This window comes from Amphibalanus amphitrite, unplaced genomic scaffold (assembly GCF_019059575.1).
Source record: "Amphibalanus amphitrite isolate SeventyFive unplaced genomic scaffold, NRLGWU_Aamphi_draft 000441F_arrow, whole genome shotgun sequence".
Lineage (NCBI taxonomy): Eukaryota > Metazoa > Arthropoda > Thecostraca > Balanomorpha > Balanidae > Amphibalanus > Amphibalanus amphitrite.
Window position 1 is genome coordinate 333,003 of NW_024881935.1, and position 22,357 is coordinate 355,359.

At 52.0% G+C, this 22,357-nt stretch overlaps 1 protein-coding gene across 1 annotated transcript; it reads left to right on the forward strand.

Annotated features, from left to right (window-relative positions):
- The first annotated feature begins 517 nt into the window (after window positions 1-517).
- LOC122391505 (transmembrane protein 117-like) lies at window positions 518-22,113 on the forward strand. The gene is made up of 10 exons (XM_043385512.1): window positions 518-1,183; window positions 7,753-7,835; window positions 8,115-8,225; window positions 10,353-10,492; window positions 13,522-13,778; window positions 17,412-17,573; window positions 18,894-18,998; window positions 19,726-19,848; window positions 20,159-20,292; window positions 21,486-22,113. Exons 1-10 carry the CDS (start codon window positions 751-753, stop codon window positions 21,636-21,638), a joined length of 1,701 nt encoding a protein of 566 aa, XP_043241447.1. The 5' UTR covers window positions 518-750; the 3' UTR covers window positions 21,639-22,113.
- The last annotated feature ends 244 nt before the right edge of the window (window positions 22,114-22,357 follow it).

The following is a 22,357-nucleotide window of genomic DNA, read 5'->3' on the forward strand; positions in this document are numbered from 1 at the left end:
AAAAACGGGAGGGGGGGGGCAGATTCTGCCCCCCCCCCCCAGCGGGGCACGGGTTAACCTTCGTATAGGTAAGTATGCTCTGTTACGCTATCCCATTTTCTTAACATATTTCCTAATAACCGCTTATGATGCCTCGGTGACAAGCGCTTTGGCGTTAATGCTGACTGGTATCGGCCGCCAGTTTTGCGTGCTGCCAGTGTTATGCAACCGGCGCGATCTCTCCTCATCAGCCACATGTTTGTCCTCACTCGGCCCGTCCCTCTCCTCTCCCCTCCCTCCCCTGTCGTCCCGCCCTCCCCCGACGTTCTCCGACGCTGGCGACTACAGCGGCGCCTAGAGAGAGAGGAGAGAGAAGGAGTGAGAGCGGAGAGACGCCGGGGAGAGAGAGAGAGCGGCGCAGAATCAACAGAGCCGCGCGTCGATCGACCGGCGGTCGATGTCAGCCGTGACGTCACCGTCGGCGGCGGCGGCGGCGGCGGTGACGGCGCGCGCGGGCAGTCGGCCGGCGCCATGGAGGCAGAGACGGGGCCGTCCGTGTCCCTGCAGCGGCTCCAGGGCGTCATAGACGGCCTCCTGGCCGCCAGCGACGCGGCCCGGCCGGCCGGCGACAGCTCCACCAGCAACGGCACGGCCGGCACCACCGTCACCAGCTCCGGCGGCACCACTGGCACCACCGGCACCACGTCCGTCACCGCCTCCAGCTCGGCCGCCGGCGCCGGTGACGACTTCTGGCGCGCCGTCACGCCGCAAATGTCCTACATCGACGCGAGCACGCGCTCGTCGCTGAACCAGGAGCAGGAGAGCCGGGCGGGCAGCGCGCGCCGTCTGAACGCCGACAGCACGGGCAGCCTGCAGCTGGCCGAGACCACCGTGTCGGTGGCGCGCCGCAGCCCCGGCGCCGACACCACCGTGGTCAGGACCCGAGTGAAACGACTCAGCTTCGGAGACGTGACCGAGGAGTCGCGCAACTTTTACACGCCCGAGGTGGAGACGGAAACGGGCGGCTTCCGGTCTCGCGAGGAGCGCGGCTCGCTGGACGCTCTCTCCTCGTACTCGCTGTATATGGACAAAGATCTGCGCTACTATTTCCAGCACCCGTACATCCGACTTATTGTGGCTTACTTTGTGATCTTCTGTAATTTTCTACTGTTCGCCGAGGACCCCGTGTCCCACAGCCATGCAGGTGAGTGATCGCCGGGGTGGTGGTGAGGTGCTGTGTGTGTTTGTGTGTGAGGGGGACTCGTAGCGCCCTTTTTCGGGGCCAGGGGACGTCTCTGCCGCACGTGCGATGCACCTGTTGCCGACCGTGCTGTGAGAGTTGTGGCGCGGTGCCAGGTATTAAGGGATTATCGGCTGGGGAGGGCGAATCCATAACTCAGGCGGGAAGACGGACTGCTTCTTACTGGTATTTCATAGCGTTTTTGTGTAAAGAACGTAAGACATAGTATTTGGAATAATGCAAGTGCTTCACAACTGTGGCTTCAAAAACATTTATAAGTGCCCCAAACAAATGCGAAGTTAAGAAATCTCATTGCTCTGCAGCAGCTGCCATGTCATCTCGCACAGCTTTTGATTTTGCTACCTTTAGCTGCCGTTTCCTTATTGAGAGAATGAAATTGACGAAATTCAGTCAATATGTATAATCACTTAACAGACGAAAAATAAAACGAAGCCAACATCGAACTTGGATTACGTGAAAACTGCATACCAATTTCATTCATAAAACATTGCCATTCTGACATTAATGTGTTTGAATGAGCTAAAAGGGCAAAGAAAAGGATATGAAGATCTTTGAACATGTTTCACGAATTATGTTTAATTGTATGTGCTAGTAATACCTACTTATAAAAACGTACTTAATGATACTGCCAACTAATTGTCCTTTCTGGCATTTACCAAGTGCCATGTTCGTTGGTTACTGTCGCGATTTCACTTTCATGCTACATTTTTTCCTTTCTTTTTTCCACAAGTGTTGCTGCAAAAGCATTTGTTTTGTTGAAGCATATTAACACGCGCACCGACGGGGGTCCGCGCCAACTTCGTACCGACGGGGGGGGGGCGGATGACCGCCCCCCCTGAGATCTCGAGAACGAAGCAAGATAGCGACAAGCGGTAAACGGTATCGGATATGCACGGACAAGGTCTACCATTTTTACACAGGTCATTTTCAGGTCAGGTCAAAGATGACGTCACAGGGGTCAAAAAAGTCAAAATGGCGGCGCTAGATATGGAGCGAGTTTTTCTCGAATAACTTTCGAATTAGTGAAGACAGGAACAAACTAAGGACATCATCGTGATCCTCTTGTCAATCCGCATCGAATGATATATGTTGAACTCGAAAGGTCAAGTTCAAAGGTTGACCTCAGGTCACGTGACCTCGAGGTCATCATGCATAGCATTCGATGCGTCTTGACGAGCTGAACACAATGAGACCATCCGCGCGGCTGTATCTTGTTCCTGTACGGAGTTATTGGCAAAAAACCTTTGGTGACCTTTGACGACGTCACATGACCTTACAGCTGCCCAACAGCAAAACTGGCCTCAAGGTAGTGAAGGTTGATCGTATATGAAGTCATGTATGGTATATGGGGCCATTCCGACCCGTTTTAGTGGTAAAAACAGGGAGTTGATTTTTCCCCCATTGACTTATAATTGGGAGGTCGAGAAATGGACCTGACCTTAGGTCACCGATATCAAAATTCCGAGATAAACAAATTGTAGTAACTAATGACCTTATAACATCCTCCGACTTTCAAAGGCCTCCGACATCTACTGTAGCTCTGGCACGGTGACAAAGTTGCAAAAAAGTGAATTGAGGTTGGGTCATTCAAAGTGACCTGGTGACCTGCCCTTAGAAGTTAGGAGGTTCAAACTTGCACACCATGTGTAAAATTGATGAGAGAATAGTCGTACCAACGCGCGCGGTTTTCCCGCTATTCGCGAAAAACCTCAGGGGGCGGATATCCGCCCCCCCGTCGGTGCGCGTGTTAACTAATGCGTTACTCAATCGTGACATGCTATTTACGCGCTCATACTAAAACTCATTCGAACACCCATAAAACCACTTAGACTATCATTTGAGCCGTTTTCACGACGGCTATCTGGCACAAATTTGGTGCAAATTTGGTGCAGATTAGGTGCAGATTTGGTCAAATTAGGTTCAGTGTATCTCTTATTAGCTATCAGCTAGGGCTGCGCTAATTGCTTCTATGCATGCTTTGTCATATTATCAGAGAGTATCATCGATTAAAACACTGAAATAAATTCATAATATAAAATGAAGATATTTGCTGTAAAAGAGATTAGGTGAAGATTTGGTCAAATTAGGTTCATTTGCCGGATAGCCCGTCGTGAAAACGGCTACTGTGTACTTATTGTGTTATGTGCAGCGTGGAAGCGTGTGTATCGTATGACTATCAAAGTGAACGATCTGAGATGACATTAGTTGCCGCCTACAAAATATGTGGCTCGAAGTGTTATGGGCTGTAATAACACGGCTCTCAGCATTGCTTGCGGTAAAATGCATACATAAGGGAATGCCGCATTGTGTCGCTGATAATGGTAAAATGTGTGTCGCGTGTTATTCTTTTACACTTTTTAACGGCAGAGAAGTACGGTATGTACTATAGCGACATTAATTGGCATTGTTACTTATCAAAATGGCTAACGATTGCCGGAAAAAGCTCTATGAAATATCCATCACATTTTAATGGACAAATTGGAAGAGAAGACTTTTGAAGTCACCCTTTCTATGTATGTAGCGCTCTTATGTGCCGAGTTAAGATGCCTTATAAGATCCTTTTGGTAATCGCCACGCTCATTCGCTCTAAATATAGGGGCCGGTATTCTGGCAGACTTTCTTTCCTTAGCTAACTACATAGAAGATAGCGAGGCTGGGGAAGAATGATATGCTCAACCCTTCGAACAGAATCGGGATAAATGCTTCTTCCGAGCAAACTGAAAAAAGTATCTCGCATTGACTGGCAAGATAAGCGTATCAACAGCACCTGACCCCTTCATAAATCGAGGACAAGCAACTTAACCTTGTTCAATGAGGAACACTGACAAAACAGCGACAATTTTCAAAGTCGTGCCGATGCGTCTTCTCTCCCGCTCTCGCTCTCCTAACCAGGCCGCCTAACGCATTACACTGGTCAGTCGCCCATCACGTGGAGACCGCCCTAAATCTGACCGCGCGCCCACCGAACGATCCCTGAGGGGTGCCTGAGGACTCGGACAGCCCGGCAGCCACCTGACCCCTGCACCCCGCCTCTGAGCGAACGGCACATCACATCGCTCAGCGCCGAGCGACGGGGCCCGGAGGCCGGAGGAAGTGCGTCCGAGGTGCGGGTCAGCAAATGCTGATAGGTGGTCACCCCGGCGTGAGCGAGAGGAGTGGCCGGTGGAGACGATGTGCTCGATTTCCAGGCGACACCTACCTCGCTCTGGACTTTCGTAGTGATAGGGTGGATGATTTGCGCAGCTGGGAAAAACCCAAACCAATGTTATTTGTTACACACTTTACAATCAACATCAACATATGGATTACGGAAACGGGAGCTGCGTTTGAAGCGATCAAAATATGATTTAATAAGAAAAAATTATCATGATAGGTCATTCGCACTGCACATTTTTATTGATTAGGACATATTAAGCTATAAGAATAAAAGCTACTGAGGCTTTATGGATGTCTATCAACTAATGTTAGTATGGCTATTCACTGTATGCCAATAATTAACAATCATAATCACATCAAAAGAGCGCACCATTTCGTATTAATATCAAGAACCAATCACCGCATTCTGAATTTCTGAAATAAGTAATCCAAAAAAGAGAACTGAGAGAATCGAAATGCGATAACTAATTGCATGGGCAAGGTTTCTTTCAACGCCATCGCAACTATATATCACAGAAATGGCTCCGGCTGGCCTTTGAGCACCAGACTGCTGCAACTTTGGCCATTCATTCATAGGACTATGATTTCATCTATCACATTCATCCGGAAATTTTCATAACTTCGCCTCAGGGAAGGGCTGCCTTATTGTGTGGGGTCGGCGGCTGTAGCCATTCGTCTGGCCCCGCCCACCGAGCCCGGTCGACTCCGGCGCCGTTTCCGCCGCGCCGGCCAGTGTCGCTGGCCGCCGACCGAGCCGCCACCGCCCTAATCGAGCGGAATCCGGCCCGCAACACTGCCGATCCGCCGGCTCAAAGGACCGACGGCGGCGGCTGCTTCGCCGACAGTGGCCGCTGTCATTTCCGGTCAGCAGAACGCGCCTCGCAGGCGGGCGGTGGCAGTTGTCGGCGGCCGGCCGGGTTCTCAGAAGATGAAACCGCGAACTCAGTCGGCGACGAGTGACGGCCGCACACTGAAAGGGAGAGTGAGCCCAGAGGAAGAGGGAGGGAGACGCTTTCAGCGCCCGTCACCATAGCTGAATGCACGGGTGGATGATTATCGCAAAATATCTGGCGGCGGACTGAGCAAGAAATGGCGCTGGATATAGCCTGGGCATCGTCAAAACTGACATTAATTTCATATTTGACGCCAGAGGAGAGGATTCATGGAATCTTCCTCTTCCTGTTTGGCTCAGACTGCAGAGAAAGGGTTTCGTGGAAACACATAAAAGCTATAGAGGAAACCAACTGTACTAATTTGCACGATTTATTGATGAATAACTGACTGAGGTCAGGCGAAGCGCCCCAGTGGCCGTCATGGAAACCACCTACCCTACAGGTAGAGTTCGAGTCTAACTTCAGAAGAAAATGACGTCATTACTTGGTTATCTATCTACCATTGCCGAAACTTGAAGCCTGAAGGTAACCTACGGTTTGTTCGTCTACTCATCTGCTGTCGGTCCGTTCAATAACTGTTGTCCGCCCGTCTGGTCGTCTGTTTTTGTTGGTCGTTAGATGTTCTAACCCTTTCCCCGTCTGTTTTCAGCCAATTTGATTGTCTATTTTCTGTTTGTCTATTCTGCTCCCAAAACGTCTGCTGTTTCCTTATCTATTGACCACTCATCTGTCATTGTTTGTCTCACCGCATAGGAGCGCGTCCAGCTCCGACCGACGGAACCGCTGCCGGAGCGGGTGTCGAGCTATCTGACAGCGACGGCTCGGCGGTCCGACCGTCCCCGTTCCATGTGACCGTCGCAGCACACTGTTGCGCCGCGTCAGACCGCCGCCGTCTGAGCTGACTGTCCGCGGAGGGGCCGGGCTGGCCGCGGTGCGCCGACACGCTCTTCTGCTGACCACACACCCGGGCCAGCCGGCATAGAGGACACCTGTTGGTGCCGAGACGGTCCGCGGCTCAGAGGAGACTGCCGACCGCTCAGAGAACTGCGACAGTAAGCTGCTGGTCCAGACCGGATCAGGGCGCTGGTGGAGGGACAGTCGCTACAAGATATGACGAGGGATGGTACTCCAGTCCATGAACCCATGATTGGAACCAAAACCGGGCCAATAGAGACCTCGGATCGAGTGAGTCTTCATTATCGGTGGAATGTTATTGGTTGGCGCTGGTTAGGTCGGCAGCAGTCGTAACTGACCCGCGGTCGTTGGGTCGATGGCACTCGCCGCGGGTCGGGCGGGAGCATCTATCCCAATCAGTTGACGGTTCCGGCTGAAACATTCAGCGGCGCTGCGGCTGACCCACCAACGCTGGCGCCAATTTTTCGCGCGGTCAGCGCCGCTAACGATGCCGGTCGAAGCGCGCGCCCGCCGGTCGGCCGGCGCCTCGGCGCGCCAAACCGGTCGAAGCGCGCGGGCGGGTTCAATAGATCTCCGATCGTCTAACCTGACCCGTCGCCGCCGCCGCCGCCGCCGCCGTCCCGACACTGGGGAGGGTGTTTGTGTGCGTGCAGCGCGCGGCTGATGCAGCCACGCCGTCGACGGTGACTATTTTTGTGAGCTGTCAAAACTGGGCCGGGTCGGACGCTGTCGGCTATTTCGAGCACCGACGGAATCTGGGGCTGTGTCAGCTGTCAGAGTTTTGCAGAGCTGGTCAGTCACTGTCAGTGGACAATGTCAGCTTTCAGAACGCTGCAGGGCTGGTAAATGTCTAGAAAGTGTGTATATGTGTGTGTGTGGGGGGGGGGAGGGGCATGACCACTGACAGTTAGGTTGCATGTGAGAGTTGTGTGTTGTCCATTGACAGTTCGGGGCCACACTGAAAGTTTTGTGCTGTCCGAGGTTTTGGTAGCGTGGTGACAGATTGGTAGTTTGTGATAGATAACAGTAGTTTGTTGTCCAGTGTCCACTGACACTACCTCCAATTGCAGGTCACCTTTGTCTATAAACATTGAGAAAACAAGACCCATACTGCTTAATCGTTTTTTCCAACACCATAACTTTATGAGGCATGATGCCAGTGTCACTTCAGACCAAAAGCAAAATGTTCTGTTCCTGTCTTGCACTTGGACCATTGACATTATCACAAGACATTAGCCAATTAAATTACGAGACCATAAATAGGATGACAGTGATTATGAAAAATATAGAAATAGCTTATCGTAAGCAGATGACGACTAACAAGTCGTGAATATTGTTACATTACATCATGCGTAAATCTGCACCTGTTTAAGGACACGTCTTTGTCATCGATTTTCAAATTTATTTTCTTCCATACTGCGTGATTCAAGTGACATGATAACTAGAAATAGCAATTGAACTTATATGGTGATCCGAATGAAACAAAGGTAACCAGACATGGAACTGATTGTAAGACAACGCTGATCCCTGACGTCTTTGTTGTTTCAGAATCGGAGATTCCTGTGGTAGGGAATGTGTTCAGCTTTGTGGTGACCAAGTACCCGCCAGAGTGGAACTGGAAACTTGGAAAGGTAATCACCGTATGCAATGATCGCACTGTTGTTGCACTCACAAACATTTTTTTTTTTAAATGTAAGTAACCAATAGCTTTTGCCATTGACCGATGCAAACACTCTCGGAGTGGATAAATGTGTCATTTTATAAATAGTGTTTATCATAGAAAACTACTGCATTGCATTTTACCTAGCTATGATATTTCATGAATAAGGAAGGGCTTAAGCAAATAAATCTAAATTACAACTTAATGTATCAATGGTTTGATAATGCATATTGTTGACTTGCTTTTGCAGGTGTTGATATGGGTATTGGCCATTTTATGTGGCATGCTGATCGGGAAAAACTTCATTCACCACATCGTGCTTCGACAATGGACCCGGCTAAAAATGTTCCGAGACGAGCAGGTGAGGGGAAAGTGAGGGAAATGGGAAGAAATAAATTAAAGCGAGATGACATGTTGTATTGTGCTGTACGTATTGCAATTTGCATTCGCTCAACATTATTACCGCTGCACACGCGGAACACATAATAATCTTTAGAAGAATACCACCCAAAACTTGTTGAAACAGATCATTGAACACAAAACATTCAGCGCAGTCTCACAGAGCCGGCGGAACTCTCCTGCCCGCGACCCTGGTGTGGCATTCTGTCTGTCTGTACGGTGGCGGGTGTTCCACTCCCCCGTACCGCCCCTTCCCCTCCTTTCCGTATGCGCGCCACCACCACAAATGGTGCGCCCGTGTATCTGTAATGGATCCCGGCACAAAAAACGGCATTGTCTGAACGAGCGGAAAAGCCGGCCAAATTCAGAGGAACGGGCCCATGACCCACCAAAACAGCTACGGAAAAAACGTGATGAACCTGGTGATATACAATGTAGATATTGCATTCAAGATTGGTAAATGTGTAATAAAAAACTTGCTGATTTATCATTTTTTGATTGGAATTAGTGTGAAGACGAGGCTTCTAAGACACGTATATCGCCACGACTTGTAACATTTGACATAACGTAACGAGGTAAAGTTGTAGGTAGAACGAAAGGAAAGACGCTTAGCGTAACTATTCATGTCGCTGGACCTTCTCCAGTATCAGCCACAGCACAGCTCCTTGACGACGAGCAGACGCAGAGCCAGACGCTGCAGACGAGCTCTATGGACTGGAGGGTAGGCTGTGCCGGATGGCTCCGTGTGCTGCGGCACAGCCTACCGAGCCAGTCACGGGCGGCCTCAAACGCGCATGATCGCTGAACACTGAGGCATGGGAAAAGCAGCGCAAAAGACATTTGGCTGACTAAAAAAGTGCAGCTGGACAGGCCACTTCTTGTTTATCGTGTCATCATGTCATAAAGCACATGGGGTAACTAAGTCCATGAAAAAAAATCACAAACGTGTTTAGTCTACGAAAACATACACACGCTTTCTTGTTCATTCTTTATTCTTTTGATTCATAAACACCAGTAAAACGCCTTTTGGGCGAAGAACGAGCGAGCGAGATAGTGAGCCCTGCACGTGCGGAAGGGCGAGAGGGTGCTTCCAACGGGCTTGCGCAAAGCACCCTTCTAACTGGTCGCTAGCGGTGTGCCAAATTTGAACGCAATCGGCCCAGCCGTTCTTGAGATCTGGAAGCGGCATTCTGCACGTGCGCACGTGCAAACGGGGTCCAAAATGACTTTTGCACGGCACCCTACTAACTGGTCCCCAACCGTGTACCAAATTTGAGCGCAATCGGCCCAGCCGTTCTCGAGATCTGGAAACGCCCCCTGCACGTGCGCACGTGCAGTAGCACCTTAACCGCAACACATGGGAATGCATTGCCTGGTGGGTGCCTACCTGTATGCCAAGTTTCAGCGAAATCGCCCCAGTAATTACCGAGTTACTGAAATGGGAACAAATTTGGCACCTCTTATTGTTGTATTTTGCACGTGCACTGGGGGTGACCCACATGCATCGAGAGTATCCTATTTTGGGTAGAAGGGATGCTGCTACCCTACAAAAATTACCGCAAGTCAATCGCCCAAGCGGCTGCTGAGATATGAGCCTCTCAAAATCACTACTTTTGCAAAACAGCTTGAACACCCTTGACTTTTCACGTGGCACGTGCCACGACGGTCACTGAGATGTATCAAAAGTAGTCAATTACGGGGTAGAAGGGATGGGGCTACCCAGCAAAAAAGACCGCAGGCCAATCGGTCCAGCGGTTGCTGAGATATAAGCCTCTCAAAAGCGTTACAGGCCGGGCCGGGCCGCTCATACTGAGATTTTTCCGTTATATTGAAAAGACTCACTTCGCTCGCTGCGCTCGCTCGCTCGTAATTACTGCATGCTTAGCGCATAGTGCATACGTCGGGCCTGGGCTTCATGTTACATTCATTCAGATAATCAATAACTCTTTTTTCATTACTAAATTTAGGCATGTGCTAACTAGTAACTGCTAAGCATTCATACCTGAGCCCGTTTTCAATGCCCGTTTTCTGTCATATCCCCGTTGGAGTGCTCGTTCTAACCTGACGGCTGCTGTTCCTGTGTTCTCAGGGCTCGTGGATGGTGATGTTTCTGACTGTGATTGTGTCGCTGTATATATTTTCACACGTTTACAACTTCATTCTTCTGCTGGGCTACGTCAACTATGAAGATTACCATGTCAACAGCTGCATGTACATCACAAACGCCAGGTAACTGAGGGGGAATCTAATGAGAATCAATGCATTTCCGGAAACAGGACCGTAATTAACTTTAGATAACCGTAATTAGCTTTAGATCACGTCAATATAGACCGTACCTCAGGTTATAAGAAAATACGTTGTAGTTAGCATTGTATTTAGCATTAGGCAAAAATGACGTCACAATGGCAATTACGCGTATTAGCCTATTATAGTAGAATGGGGACGATATTCAATGAGATTTTGTCTTTGTGTGTCCGGTGCGTGACTCACTGAACTAGCCGCCTGTCCGGCTACTGGGCAATACTGGGGAAAAGAGTTTTATCTCAATTTCCTGTTGATCGTGGCGGAAAGCTACTCTTCTCCATCCTAGCTGTGCGCTGGGCGTTTTGAGCGGTATTCGGGCCGGCTTTTCTGAGGTGAACGATGGCGAGGGCGGAGCAATATTAGGTTTGCTCGGCCGATCACGTGCCAGATATCCATACATCAGCATATCGACATCATTCCAGTCCATCTATCGCGGCTCGGAAACGAACTTTTCCACGCTGCAATCAAATGCACACAATGCCCATTACACATATCCCGTGAGTTTGGAATTTGCCGTTGGTGTTGAACGTCATCATTTGTTACCGCCAACACTCGAAAACAAAACGAATTGCGGGAGGGAATCTCGGCACCCATTCACCTTTCACGCTCGGGTGAGCAAATAATCACATCGCTCAGCGCCGCTGCGTGGAGCAGTTTGTCTCCGAAGACCGAACACTACACGGAGCACGCACTGCCGACCGGACGGTGGAAGGTGGGCGGTGGACATGAGACGTTGAACGGTGGACGGTGGACGGTGGACGGTGGACGATGGACGATGGACGGTGGACGGTGGACGGTGGACGGTCGGTGGACGGTGGACAGTGTATGGTGGACGGTGGACGATGGACGGTGGACGGTGGACGGTGGACGGTGGACGGTGGACGGTGGTCGGTGGTCGGTGGACGGTGGACGGCGGACGGTGATCGATGGTTTGTGGACAGCGGACAGTGGACAGTGGACAGTGGGCGGTGGACGGCGGTCGGCGGTCGGCGGACGGCGGTCGGCGGGTGCTTTCAGCGGTCGGCGGTCGGCCCTCACCTTTCGGACCGTGTCGGCCGAACTCCCGGGGGGCTCAGTACACATGCAGCTCTGCTCCTGCGCTCTGCCGGCGAGAGAGCCGGGCAGAGGGGGGGAGGGAGCACTCGCCGCCGCCGCCGCCGGCCCGCCGTCAGAGAACGGGGTCATTGATTGCGGCCCCTGGCATTGGACATCCGCCGGCGGTGGCAGAGTGGCCGCCGCCGCCCGCCGAGCGCCAGGTGAACGGGGCTAAACACGGCGTCCGACGGAGCCGCCGGGAGCAGACGGGCCGCCGCGCCGCCGGGGCGGACGGGCCGCCGCCGGCCGAACTCGGCAGCCGTCTGCGGGCTGCCCGCTGATTAACAACGGGGAAAGAGCGCGGTCAGACAGCGGTATTCTTATGGATGATGTCGAGATCCAGCGGGTAATATAACCAGAAATATTTGGATCGGGCTGCTTCTAGCTCTACATAATTATAGACCACCACATCATTATACTGCAGAGGAAGGAATACAACCATCGCTCCAATCCACCAGCGCATTACTTCGTTCACCAGAGGGTGTGACGTGACATAATCTGTCACAATAGGGATTGGGCATGATGACATCATTACGGCATCACCATTACACACAGTCGAGCCAGAGGGGCGATCTCTGTCGGTAGACTCGCCGAGCAGCTCCGTCACCATACGACATGTCACAGGCAATGCGTGCTGACGGGAGGCGGCTATCGTACGACAATCGGCCGGGTCAGAACACATATGGGGTCTGGTGAAGGGACACACCACAGACGAGATGGATTGGGCCAGCCATTCACTGGAGCACTGGAGATTGGGTGAAGAGGGTACAGTGTTTGCAACAATCGTTTACAATGCAAAAGAAGGCAGTCGGTTCCGATAATTCTGAAAAGCAGAGAAGGTCTCCCAGCACATCAGTTGAATTTGTCGCTGCCGCTTACTACAATTTACACAGGAATTTCACTAGCAGTCAGTGAGAGACAGACAAGGAGTGATGGCCAGCGTGGAGCACTGCAGGATCGGGAAGAGCTGTTTGGTACGAATTTCATTTAATGTAGTTAGCGACCGTAACCAGAGCAACAGACAACAGCTGTGCATCATCTACCGTTCACTAGCTATTGGCACCACAAACCGACACCATGGTGCGCCAGAGTCTCCTGCGCCGCGTCAGATTGCGTGACCCGAGCAGCTAATCAGGCGGCCGACAAGTCGCGCCCTGATGAGACCCGATCACGAGCTCATTGGCGACAAACCGCCGCGCCGGCAGAGCTGCCAGTTTCTGCGGCCGCCAAAAGCGTGCGGCTGGAGCCTGACTACACTGGTGGCAGAGCCGCCAGTTTACTGCCGACGGGCGCGGCCGACGACCCCGCCGTCAAATCGACAGCCGACTCAGAGCCGCGGAATTAGCGCGGCTGATAGCTGTTCGAAGTGCTACGGACGAGCCGAGCCGCTGGTTTCATGGAGGAAATGGACCCGCGCTTAGCTTGTTATCCTGGTTTATTGCGCTTTCGATAGTCTATTTTGTTCATGCTCCAGCTCGCTCATGACATCAAAACTCAAGCACATAAAAGAGCAAAGCAGCATTAGAGCTTATCAATCATAGAATCGATCAAAGCCATCAAATCGATTTCACGATGATCTGTCTTTATCATTGTCGCCACTCGCCAGCCATTTCCCGTTTATCTACGATAAGCATTCTAACTACCGCAATGGACGTGTGTGGTCTCTCTGAACTCTCTTCTCGTTCTGACATCTCTCTGTTGCCCTCCCTCTCCGCCCTCAGCCTGATGAAGGCGGCGGCGTGCAGAGTCCTCTCTGACAGCTTTCTGTACCCCTCCCTCTCCGCCCGCAGTCTGATGAAGGCGGCGGCGTGCAGAATTCCCTCTGACAGCTCTCTGTACCCCTCCCTCTCCGCCCTCAGCCTGATGAAGGCGGCGGCGTGCGGCACATGGCTGGGCGACCTGATCACGGCGCTCATGGTCACCGATATGATGCTCCAGGACGACCTGTACCCGCACTGGGCCAACCGGGTGCGCGTGTTCTGGCGGCGGCACACGGTGGCGCGCATCCTCCTCTTCTGGGTGGGCAGCATCGTGGCCACCGTGCTGGTGGTGACGCTGATCGTCAGCGACCTCATCAGCTGGGACAAACTCAACCGGGGCTTCGTGGCCACCACAGGTCAGTGGGACGGTACCGCCAGCTGGGACAAACTCAACCGCGGCTTCGTGGCCACCACAGGTCAGTGGGACGGTACCGCCAGCTGGGACAAACTCAACCGGGGCTTCGTGGCCACCACAGGTCAGTGGGACGGTACCGCCAGCTGGGACAAACTCAACCGGGGCTTCGTGGCCACCACAGGTCAGTGGGACGGTACCGCCAGCTGGGACAAACTCAACCGCGGCTTCGTGGCCACCACAGGTCAGTGGGACGGTACCGCCAGCTGGGACAAACTCAACCGCGGCTTCGTGGCCACCACAGGTCAGTGGGACGGTACCGCCAGCTGGGACAAACTCAACCGGGGCTTCGTGGCCACCACAGGTCAGTGGGACGGCGCCAGCAGCTGGGACAAACTCAACGTGGACAGTGGGGCGGTGCCAGCAGCATGGGACAAACTCAACAGGGCAGAAATGATCATGTCTTCCATCTGTCCTTGGGTAAACCGTAATGCAATGTAACTATGTAATAGGTAATTGTAATTCAGGAAACGTCAGAGTGAAATCCAGTTGGGCTCATAGTAAGGCATATGGTTAACAAACGACCCATAGGCGTAGGAACAGGGGGGGCCAGGTGGGCAAGTGCCCACCCACTTTTCGAGGTGGGGGGGGGGCCAACCATGTCTTTTGGCCCACCCACTTTTTACTCGAGGCCCCTCGTCTCGATTTGAGAGGACGTCGTCACCTTCCAGAATAAACAAACTCCGTAAAAATAAGTTCCACGAATCCCCACACACGGACTCCAAGGGGCCGTGATGGATCCAAGGAGGCCCTCTGTTCATACTTGTCAGTCGAAGCCCCTGAGACTGATGGCCTGAGAGGCCCTAGTGGATCTGAGGAGGCCCCAATATCCACACTGGTCTGGGGAGGCCCCTGACACTGGCAGTCTGGGAGGCCCCTCTATCCACATTAGTCAGATGTCTGAGACTAGTGGTCTGGGAGGCCCCTCCATCCACACTAGTCAGAATAGGCCCCTGACACTGGCGGTCTAGCCGAGGCCCCCTACCCTCACTAGTCAGAGGAGGCCCCTCTATCCTCAATAGTCAGATGAGGCCCCTGAGATTGATGGTCTGGGAGGCCTATCCATCTACACTGTAGTCAGAGGAGGCCCCTGAGACTGATGACCTGAGAGGCCCTTATAATCACACCAGGCAGAAGAGGCTCATGAGACTGATGGACTGAGAGGCCCTTCTATTCATACTGGCCAGAGGAGGCCCCCCAAAACTTTCGGTCTAGGAGGTCCCTCAATCCGGCACCAGCCAGAAGAGTCCCCTGAGACTGATGGCCTGGGAAGCCCTTATATTCACACTAGGCAGAGGAGGCCCCTGAGACTGATGGTATGAGAGGCCTTCATATTCACACCAGTCAGAAGAGGCCCCTGAGGCTGATGGCTGTGAGGCCCTTCTGTTCATATAACTGGCCACTGGAGGCCCCTGAAAGCGGTGGTCTGGGAGGGCCCTCTATCCACACTAGTCAGAAGAGGCCCCTGAGACCGATGGTCTGAGAGGCTCTTATATTCATACTGGCCACAAGAGGCCCCTGAGACTGATAGTCAGAGAGGTCCACTCCTAATGAATCTGAGGGGGCCCTCTATCCACATTTACACTTTTCTAGGGAGGCCCCCGAGACTGATGGTCTGAGAGGCCCTTTTATTTATACTGTCCACAGGAGCCCCCTGAGATTAATGGTCTGAGAGGCTCTTCTATTTATACTAACCAGAGGAGGCCCCTAGGATTGATGGTCTAACAGGCCCTTCTATTTATACTAGCCAGAGGAGGCCCATGAAACTGATGGTCTGAGAGGCCCTTCTATTCAAACTAGGCAGATGAGGCCCCTGAGAATGATAGTCCGAAGAGCTATGCGGCGGCAACTGGCCGTGGCCATATTACGGCTCGGTAGGGCCCCACAGAGCTCATGAGAGCACCTCAAGGGCTCCTAAGTAGACACGCTTATCCCCATAAGGATGCCACGCCGGCTTCTGAAGGCTCCTTGTAGGCATCTAAGGGCCCTTTCCGGCCTCTAACGGCTCCAGCCGCCTGTGATGGCTCCACGCCAGTGTTTATGAGCGCCACACAGCGGCGCCTTTGAGGGTCATACTAGTGTCTCTTAGGGCCCTATATCGGTGGCTCTGGGGGCCCCACACCGGCGCCTCTGTGGGCCACCACACCTGTGCATCTCAAGGCTCTATAGGTACATTTGAAGGACCCACACCGACACCTCTGAGGGCCCCACACCAGTATCTCGGAGCTCTGAAGGCCCCCAGTGACTCCGAGGACTCACCGGCTCCTGAGAGCACCATGTTGATGTCTAACGGCTCCACAAGGCCACTGAAGGCACCACACAAGCTCTCACTGAGCTCTAATGTCCATGTACCGGCCTCTGAGCGATTTAAGCCAGCGCATTCATAGCTCCACACCAGCAATTGTAAGAGCTTCACACTGAAGTATCTGAGGGTTCCACACCGGTGTCTCTAAGGGCCACATACCGGCATCTCTGAGGGCCCCATACCGGCGTCTCCGAGGGTCCACATCTGGCGGGCACCCATCAGCGACTGAAGGTCCCACACTGTCGACTCCGAGAGCCCGATCTGCGTCTGGGAGCACCTCTAAGTCTAATCTCTAAGAACCACAGCGGCTCCTCCGTACGAAAGATGGGCGTCTGCATGCCAAAGGGGAGCGGTTCTGAGACAGTAGGGCACCTACGTGCAATAGAGGGGCGCCTATGAAGCCCATAGGGGCGCCTCAATGCGAAATAGGGGCGCCTCTGAAACCTACATATATGGGCGTCCACATGCAATAGAGATCTGCAGACTGCAATTGATCAATGCCATGGGGCCTGGGGGTGCATTCATAAGAAACAGGAGCGCCGGCATGGCAAAGAGAGGCGCCTTCAAGTGTCCATAAAAGAGAGACGTCTATGATAAGCGCACATTGTATGCGACAACGGGGCGACTGTGGGACATATAGGGATGTCTCTGATGACTATACATAGGGCGCTTATATGCCAAAGAGGGCGCCTATGAAGCTAATGGGGGCACCTGGGAAACGAGGAAGACATTTGCGGTAAGGGTTTTCAGGGGTCATGCGCCGTTTGCGGCAAATAGATTCTAAAAAAAATCGGAGGGGGAATAAGTTTTAAAAATGGTGCGCGGACTTTCCGCACTGTTCGCTTAAGCGGTTACGCCCCCGGGTAGGTACATCTGCCCGATCTCAGAAGCTAGATTTGGAGGTCATACTTGAAAGCAGCCAGCAAGACGAGGCAAAAGTTGGAGGCCCCTGAAAATAGGAGGCCCCCTGGAAAAGGAGGCCCCTTGACAGGGTGGCCCACCCACTTTTCATGACGTTCCTACGCCCGTGAAACGACCCCCTAGACGTCGTATATCAGAACGAAGGCCAACTGCCTCAGGTCCAACTACATAATAAGAATAAAACAATCAAATGATGATAATAATCAAAAGTAAGAATACGTTCCCCAGGTCATGTAACCCACCGAGTCACATGGTTTTGGTTTGGTAAGCGACCCGCATCAAGTCTGAGTGTCATCGGTGGTCGAACACAGTGCTGTTTTATAGACACGAGACACAACCGACCTGTTTCAGAGCTGTCCCGAGGCTTCCTGGCGTCATTCATCCTGGTGAGCGACCTGATCATCGTGATGCAGGACTGGGACTTTCCGCACTTTACGACCACGCTGAACGTGAACCTGCCGGGTTTCTCTGTCAGCACGCTCCAGTGGAAGTACGCCAAGCTGTCCTTCACGGGTGAGCCACGGAGTACGGTTGTCCGCGGGGGCGACAGGTCAGACCTCTGGGACGATTGATAACGTATGGAGGAATGTGTGAGACCGACTGGAATCCCGCCCGGCGTAGGAGGGACAGTGAGATATGCATTACTAAACATTAGGAACATGAGGCAGGAGTCGGTATTACGTTTCTATTGTAAACATTAATTATTTGAAGCTGTTATGCTATCGAAGATCAGACAGTCTATATATAAAAAATGAAACAAATGTGTCGATCCATAAATACAATAAAGGTCATCATGAAGTCAGCATTGCCGAATTTTAAAGGCAATCGCTTATCGTTTGATGCTAATCTGTCAGTGAGAATTGAGAATGAATGACAACCAAAGAACTTAACCCTCGCCGGCACAGGGGGGGGGTTGATGCACCCCCCCCCCTAAGGTTTTTCGCGAATAACTCGCGTAAAAAGCGGCCGATCGCGACGAAACTTTCAGTACCCTCGCATTGATCAATTTTACACCTACCCTGAAAATTTCATGACCCTGACCCCAATGACCTCTGACCTGTGACCTCTTTTCTGTGACCATGTTTGGCCGAAATCGCGGTTCGGCGCTTGTCGGCTCGCATTAGACGCGCGTTTGCAAGCTTTTCGTGGTTTTAAATGTTCAAACATGTGATTTGATGTTGCCCCCATGCATTAGGGTGGGTGTCAAGGTCACCTGAAGGTCAGGTCAGGTCATTGACCTTTGGTGACCTCGGGTGACCTCGGTTCACTTTTTCGAGTTTTACATGTTTCTAGGCTAGTTTTTGGAGCTGAATTCGAATTTAGTAACCATTTGAACATTTACGAAGTAGTTTTGGTGCCTTCGTAACATGTTACGAAGCTGTCCGGGGCGGTTGACACGTATTACGAATACCCGTCACAACCCCTACCGGTTGACCTGACCTGACCTGACCCGACCTGGTCTAAATGCTTAAAGACATCATCTCTCATCAAAACTAACACGATATTCGTGATCAGCACCCCGAAAAACCACATAGCAGCCACACTTTACGACTTTCTAACAGGTCCCGATTTTCCCGGTTTTCGGGTCATTGACCTGACCTGGAAGGTCACCCGATGACCTAGGACCTTAAAATTGGGTATCATCGGCTTTGTCTCGTGACGGGCAACACGCTCGTTTTTTCCGCGAAGCTCTAGCTCAATCAGGGGCCAAACGCGAGGGGGGGTCGTACCAACCCCCCCCTTGTGCCGTCGAAGGACTCAAAATGGCCTGTGCCGGCGAGGGTTAACGGCTCATTTTGATAAAGCTATTTTATTGATGTGGATGCTTTTCAGGAAAATGGTTCAACTATGGCATCATCTTCATGGTGATGATTCTTGACCTCAACATGTGGAAGAACCAGTTCTTCTACGTACCCAGGAATTACGGCCAATACACAGGTATGTACGACAAAACGCATATTTTCACAGATGAAATGCTACTTTCAGATGATTAATACAAGGTGAAAACTTATCACTCCACCACAAGACCCTTTTGTCACCTCTTGCATTTTGCACAATTTAGATACTACGCTATTTTCTCTTTTGGTTTTAGCCCCTTCGTTCTGATAAGACCACTTCAATTTTCATGACACTACATAAAATAACACGATAGGAGTTCGCATTGTGCTGAGACAGCCACCAGTTGGTGAGCCGTTACTGAATGGAAAAACCCGAAAGCACGGTGGTCAGGAGGGTGCCAACGGTCGTGCCGGGGCCAGTTTGCATCGTAGGGGCTCCTTTACTTTACCCCTGCCGTCGAACCGGGTGTCCGTCCAGAGGCTGAAGAACGAACATGGAGGGAGAATGAACATGGAGGAAATGGGCGTATTAAGCCGGACGAGGGCCCCAGATCAGCGTCTCCTGGGTGTACCTAGATACAGAGGTTCGATGTCATAAGTTGGTCCACTGGTTCCGATGTGTATGCCCTGGTTGCTTGCTCATTGATCTTCAGAAGAAAATGTAGATGTGTAGCAATAATAACTTGCTCACCGTTCCGTTTGCGAGGAGTATCTTCAGGATTTATACGTCGTCTTCATTTCACATCTCTGAGCGCACATTGGCCACTATCAGTCCCCAGAGCAATACCACAAGATTGGAAACCTGACAGGTTTGTCACCTTCCACAGACCAGCACCACAAGATTCACACGGTGATGGACCAGTCTATCCTTCTGACGGGAAACCTGACGCTGTGGACCTACAACGCCCGCAACGTTACCGACAATAGCACCGATCAGGTGTACCGGCTGGGTGAGTACGCAAGTACCCAGTACCCACTACCCAGTCAGTACCCTGTAGCCAGTACTAAGTACCTACCACGTACTGACCAGAAGTATCAACTGGACGTACCGCTCAGTGAAAGCAAAATGGTAAAGTTCTGTTTTTAGCTATTCAAAGATGTCGCATCGCTACCAACCAATGCACGATGTCAGCACTCATTGGCTGTTGAATCTCGTTTCTCGTGATTAAATCGATGACAATGTCCCGTCCACTGACGGCCCATATAGGGCGCATTGGACGCGTGGTAACATCAGAACCTGAACCAACTGCGTGTTTGCAGTCGATATGAAGATGAACTCGAAGTACATCGGCTACTCGACCGGCGTGCGCTGCACTACGTTCATCCCGTGCGTCCTGGGCTTCATCCTCTTCATATCGCTCATCTTCGTCTACGGCAGGTTCCCGCCAAACAAGGTGAGAAACGGGCGGCATCCGCAGCATATAGTTAGCCAGGCGGTCGGACTAAAAAGGCACAAATAAACGAATAGCAAAATAAACCTTCAGCGTAGCTTATAGTTGTTAGTGGATATCTCGAAATCTATTACAAAAATAGAAATACTAGGTAAAAAAAAAAATGAAAAGAAAAAATTAGCAGACATTGAGCAGCCGTGCCTAAATAGGTATTTCTGACAACTTAGCGTACCCAAAGTGCTTGCTGTTTTTGTTTTGTTTCGCGATAAAAACAGGAAATGGACGTTTTTAAAATGTGGTGCAAGTAAAAAGAAAAAGAAAAGAAAAGAAGCACCCAAGCACGGACCACGGAGTTTGTAAACATGCGTGAGAGAAGCGCTCTGTTGGGATAAATATTGACTAAACTTATTTAAATTCCCAAATTTGTCGTTAATCAAAATGATTTTTTTTTACACGGATTAGTCATTTTCAAAAACTGTTAAAACACTTCTAACAAATATGTTTCTGCTGTGTCGCAATCATTTCTCGTTTGTAGTCAATAGAGAGTCGCTCAGAAGTTCAGAACGGCAATGCCATCCTGACTCGGTTCCCGGGCAGCTCTGCCGCAGTCGGGGCGGCACAACACAGCAGTTCAAATACTCTCTAATTATGCCCACGGGAGCAGTGAGCTCTAATGGGCCTAAACTCGGTCCGATATGCCATAACGGCACAGAGGGGAAGCCGTGCTTCCTATCTGACCCAGCTTTATAGCCAGCGCCGTGCTTTACAGCCTTGTTTATAAACGGCTGGGCGAGGTACTAGGCGGCGTCCAACACTACGGTAGATGGCAAAACGGATGCCTATAGTCTGTTCCATATCAAGCTTGCAGTCGGAGTTTCTTCGGCAGATTGCTCCTCCGCTCAAGAATTTGCGTCTTAAAATGTAAGAACTGTATATATATAGAAATCACGCACTGCTTTCAGCAGGGCACTTCGGCTGCAAGCTTGAAACGGAACAGAGTATAGATAAGATATAATAAAAACATAAAAATAACTATCTCTGTGCTGTTAGAACACACTGCTCATGCTGCATATCTAACAAAAGGTGCTCTAACCGAAAAAAGCGGTCCTGATTCAGACAGAGCCCTACCCCTCCCCCTCCCCCTCCCCCGACCTCTCTGACCTCGCTGACCGCGTGTGACCCGGCCCCTCCCCCAGGATGGCACGTACGGGGGCCGTCTGAAGAAGCGGCGCCGCTCGTCGTGGCGGCGCGAGCGGAACACGCGCCGTCAGCAGGCGTCACCGATGCCCAACACGTCCTCCTCTGACCAGGAGGAGGTGGTGGTGGCCGAGGGGTCCACGGTCAGCTAGCCGGCCGCAGCGCCGCGCACCCGGGGCCCGGCCGGCCGCAGTCGGCCTCAGGCCGGCCGGCCAGCCGCGGCCCAGCCCGCCCGCACGATGGGAGCAACGTTTAACACGCATATTGCGTTGTTGTATTCGAGACCAAGTCATCAATATAATATGTTTGCTATTATTTTTGCCGAGATGTTCATGATATATGTCACGATCCTGACCCACCCCACTCGTAAGGCCTGGAATGCGTTAAGTGGCCCAGCTATGTAGAGGAGTCTGGTGGAAGTGCAAGCCACCTGCTGTTGTGTAACGCATCTGAGCGATTACTGTGGCAGCGGTGCTTTACGCAATTATATAGCATTCAGCGAGACTGTGAGTGTGCGTCGCCTACTGTCGCTGTGCAGCGCCTATCGAAACTGTGCAGTGCCTGATGTTGTCTCTTGAACCGTACAAGCCTTCTCCGATTATCTCGATGTGTCGCGCCCTGCTCGCGCGCCCGACGCGGCGGCCGAGGGGTCTATCGGTGGGCTGAGGGGCGGCTGCGGCGGCTGGCCGGCCGTGGTGGTGGCGCCCGCAGGGTGCCCCCGCCTCGTGCCTCGCGCCGGCCGGCCGTCGACCTGCCGGCCGCCTCCTGCAGTGACGCGCCGTGTGCTCTGTGCTTCTGTGTCGTCGCTGCGCCGCGCTCGCCGCGCCCTGCTGGCGTCTGTGAGAGCTCTCTGTGGAAACTGTCGTGGATA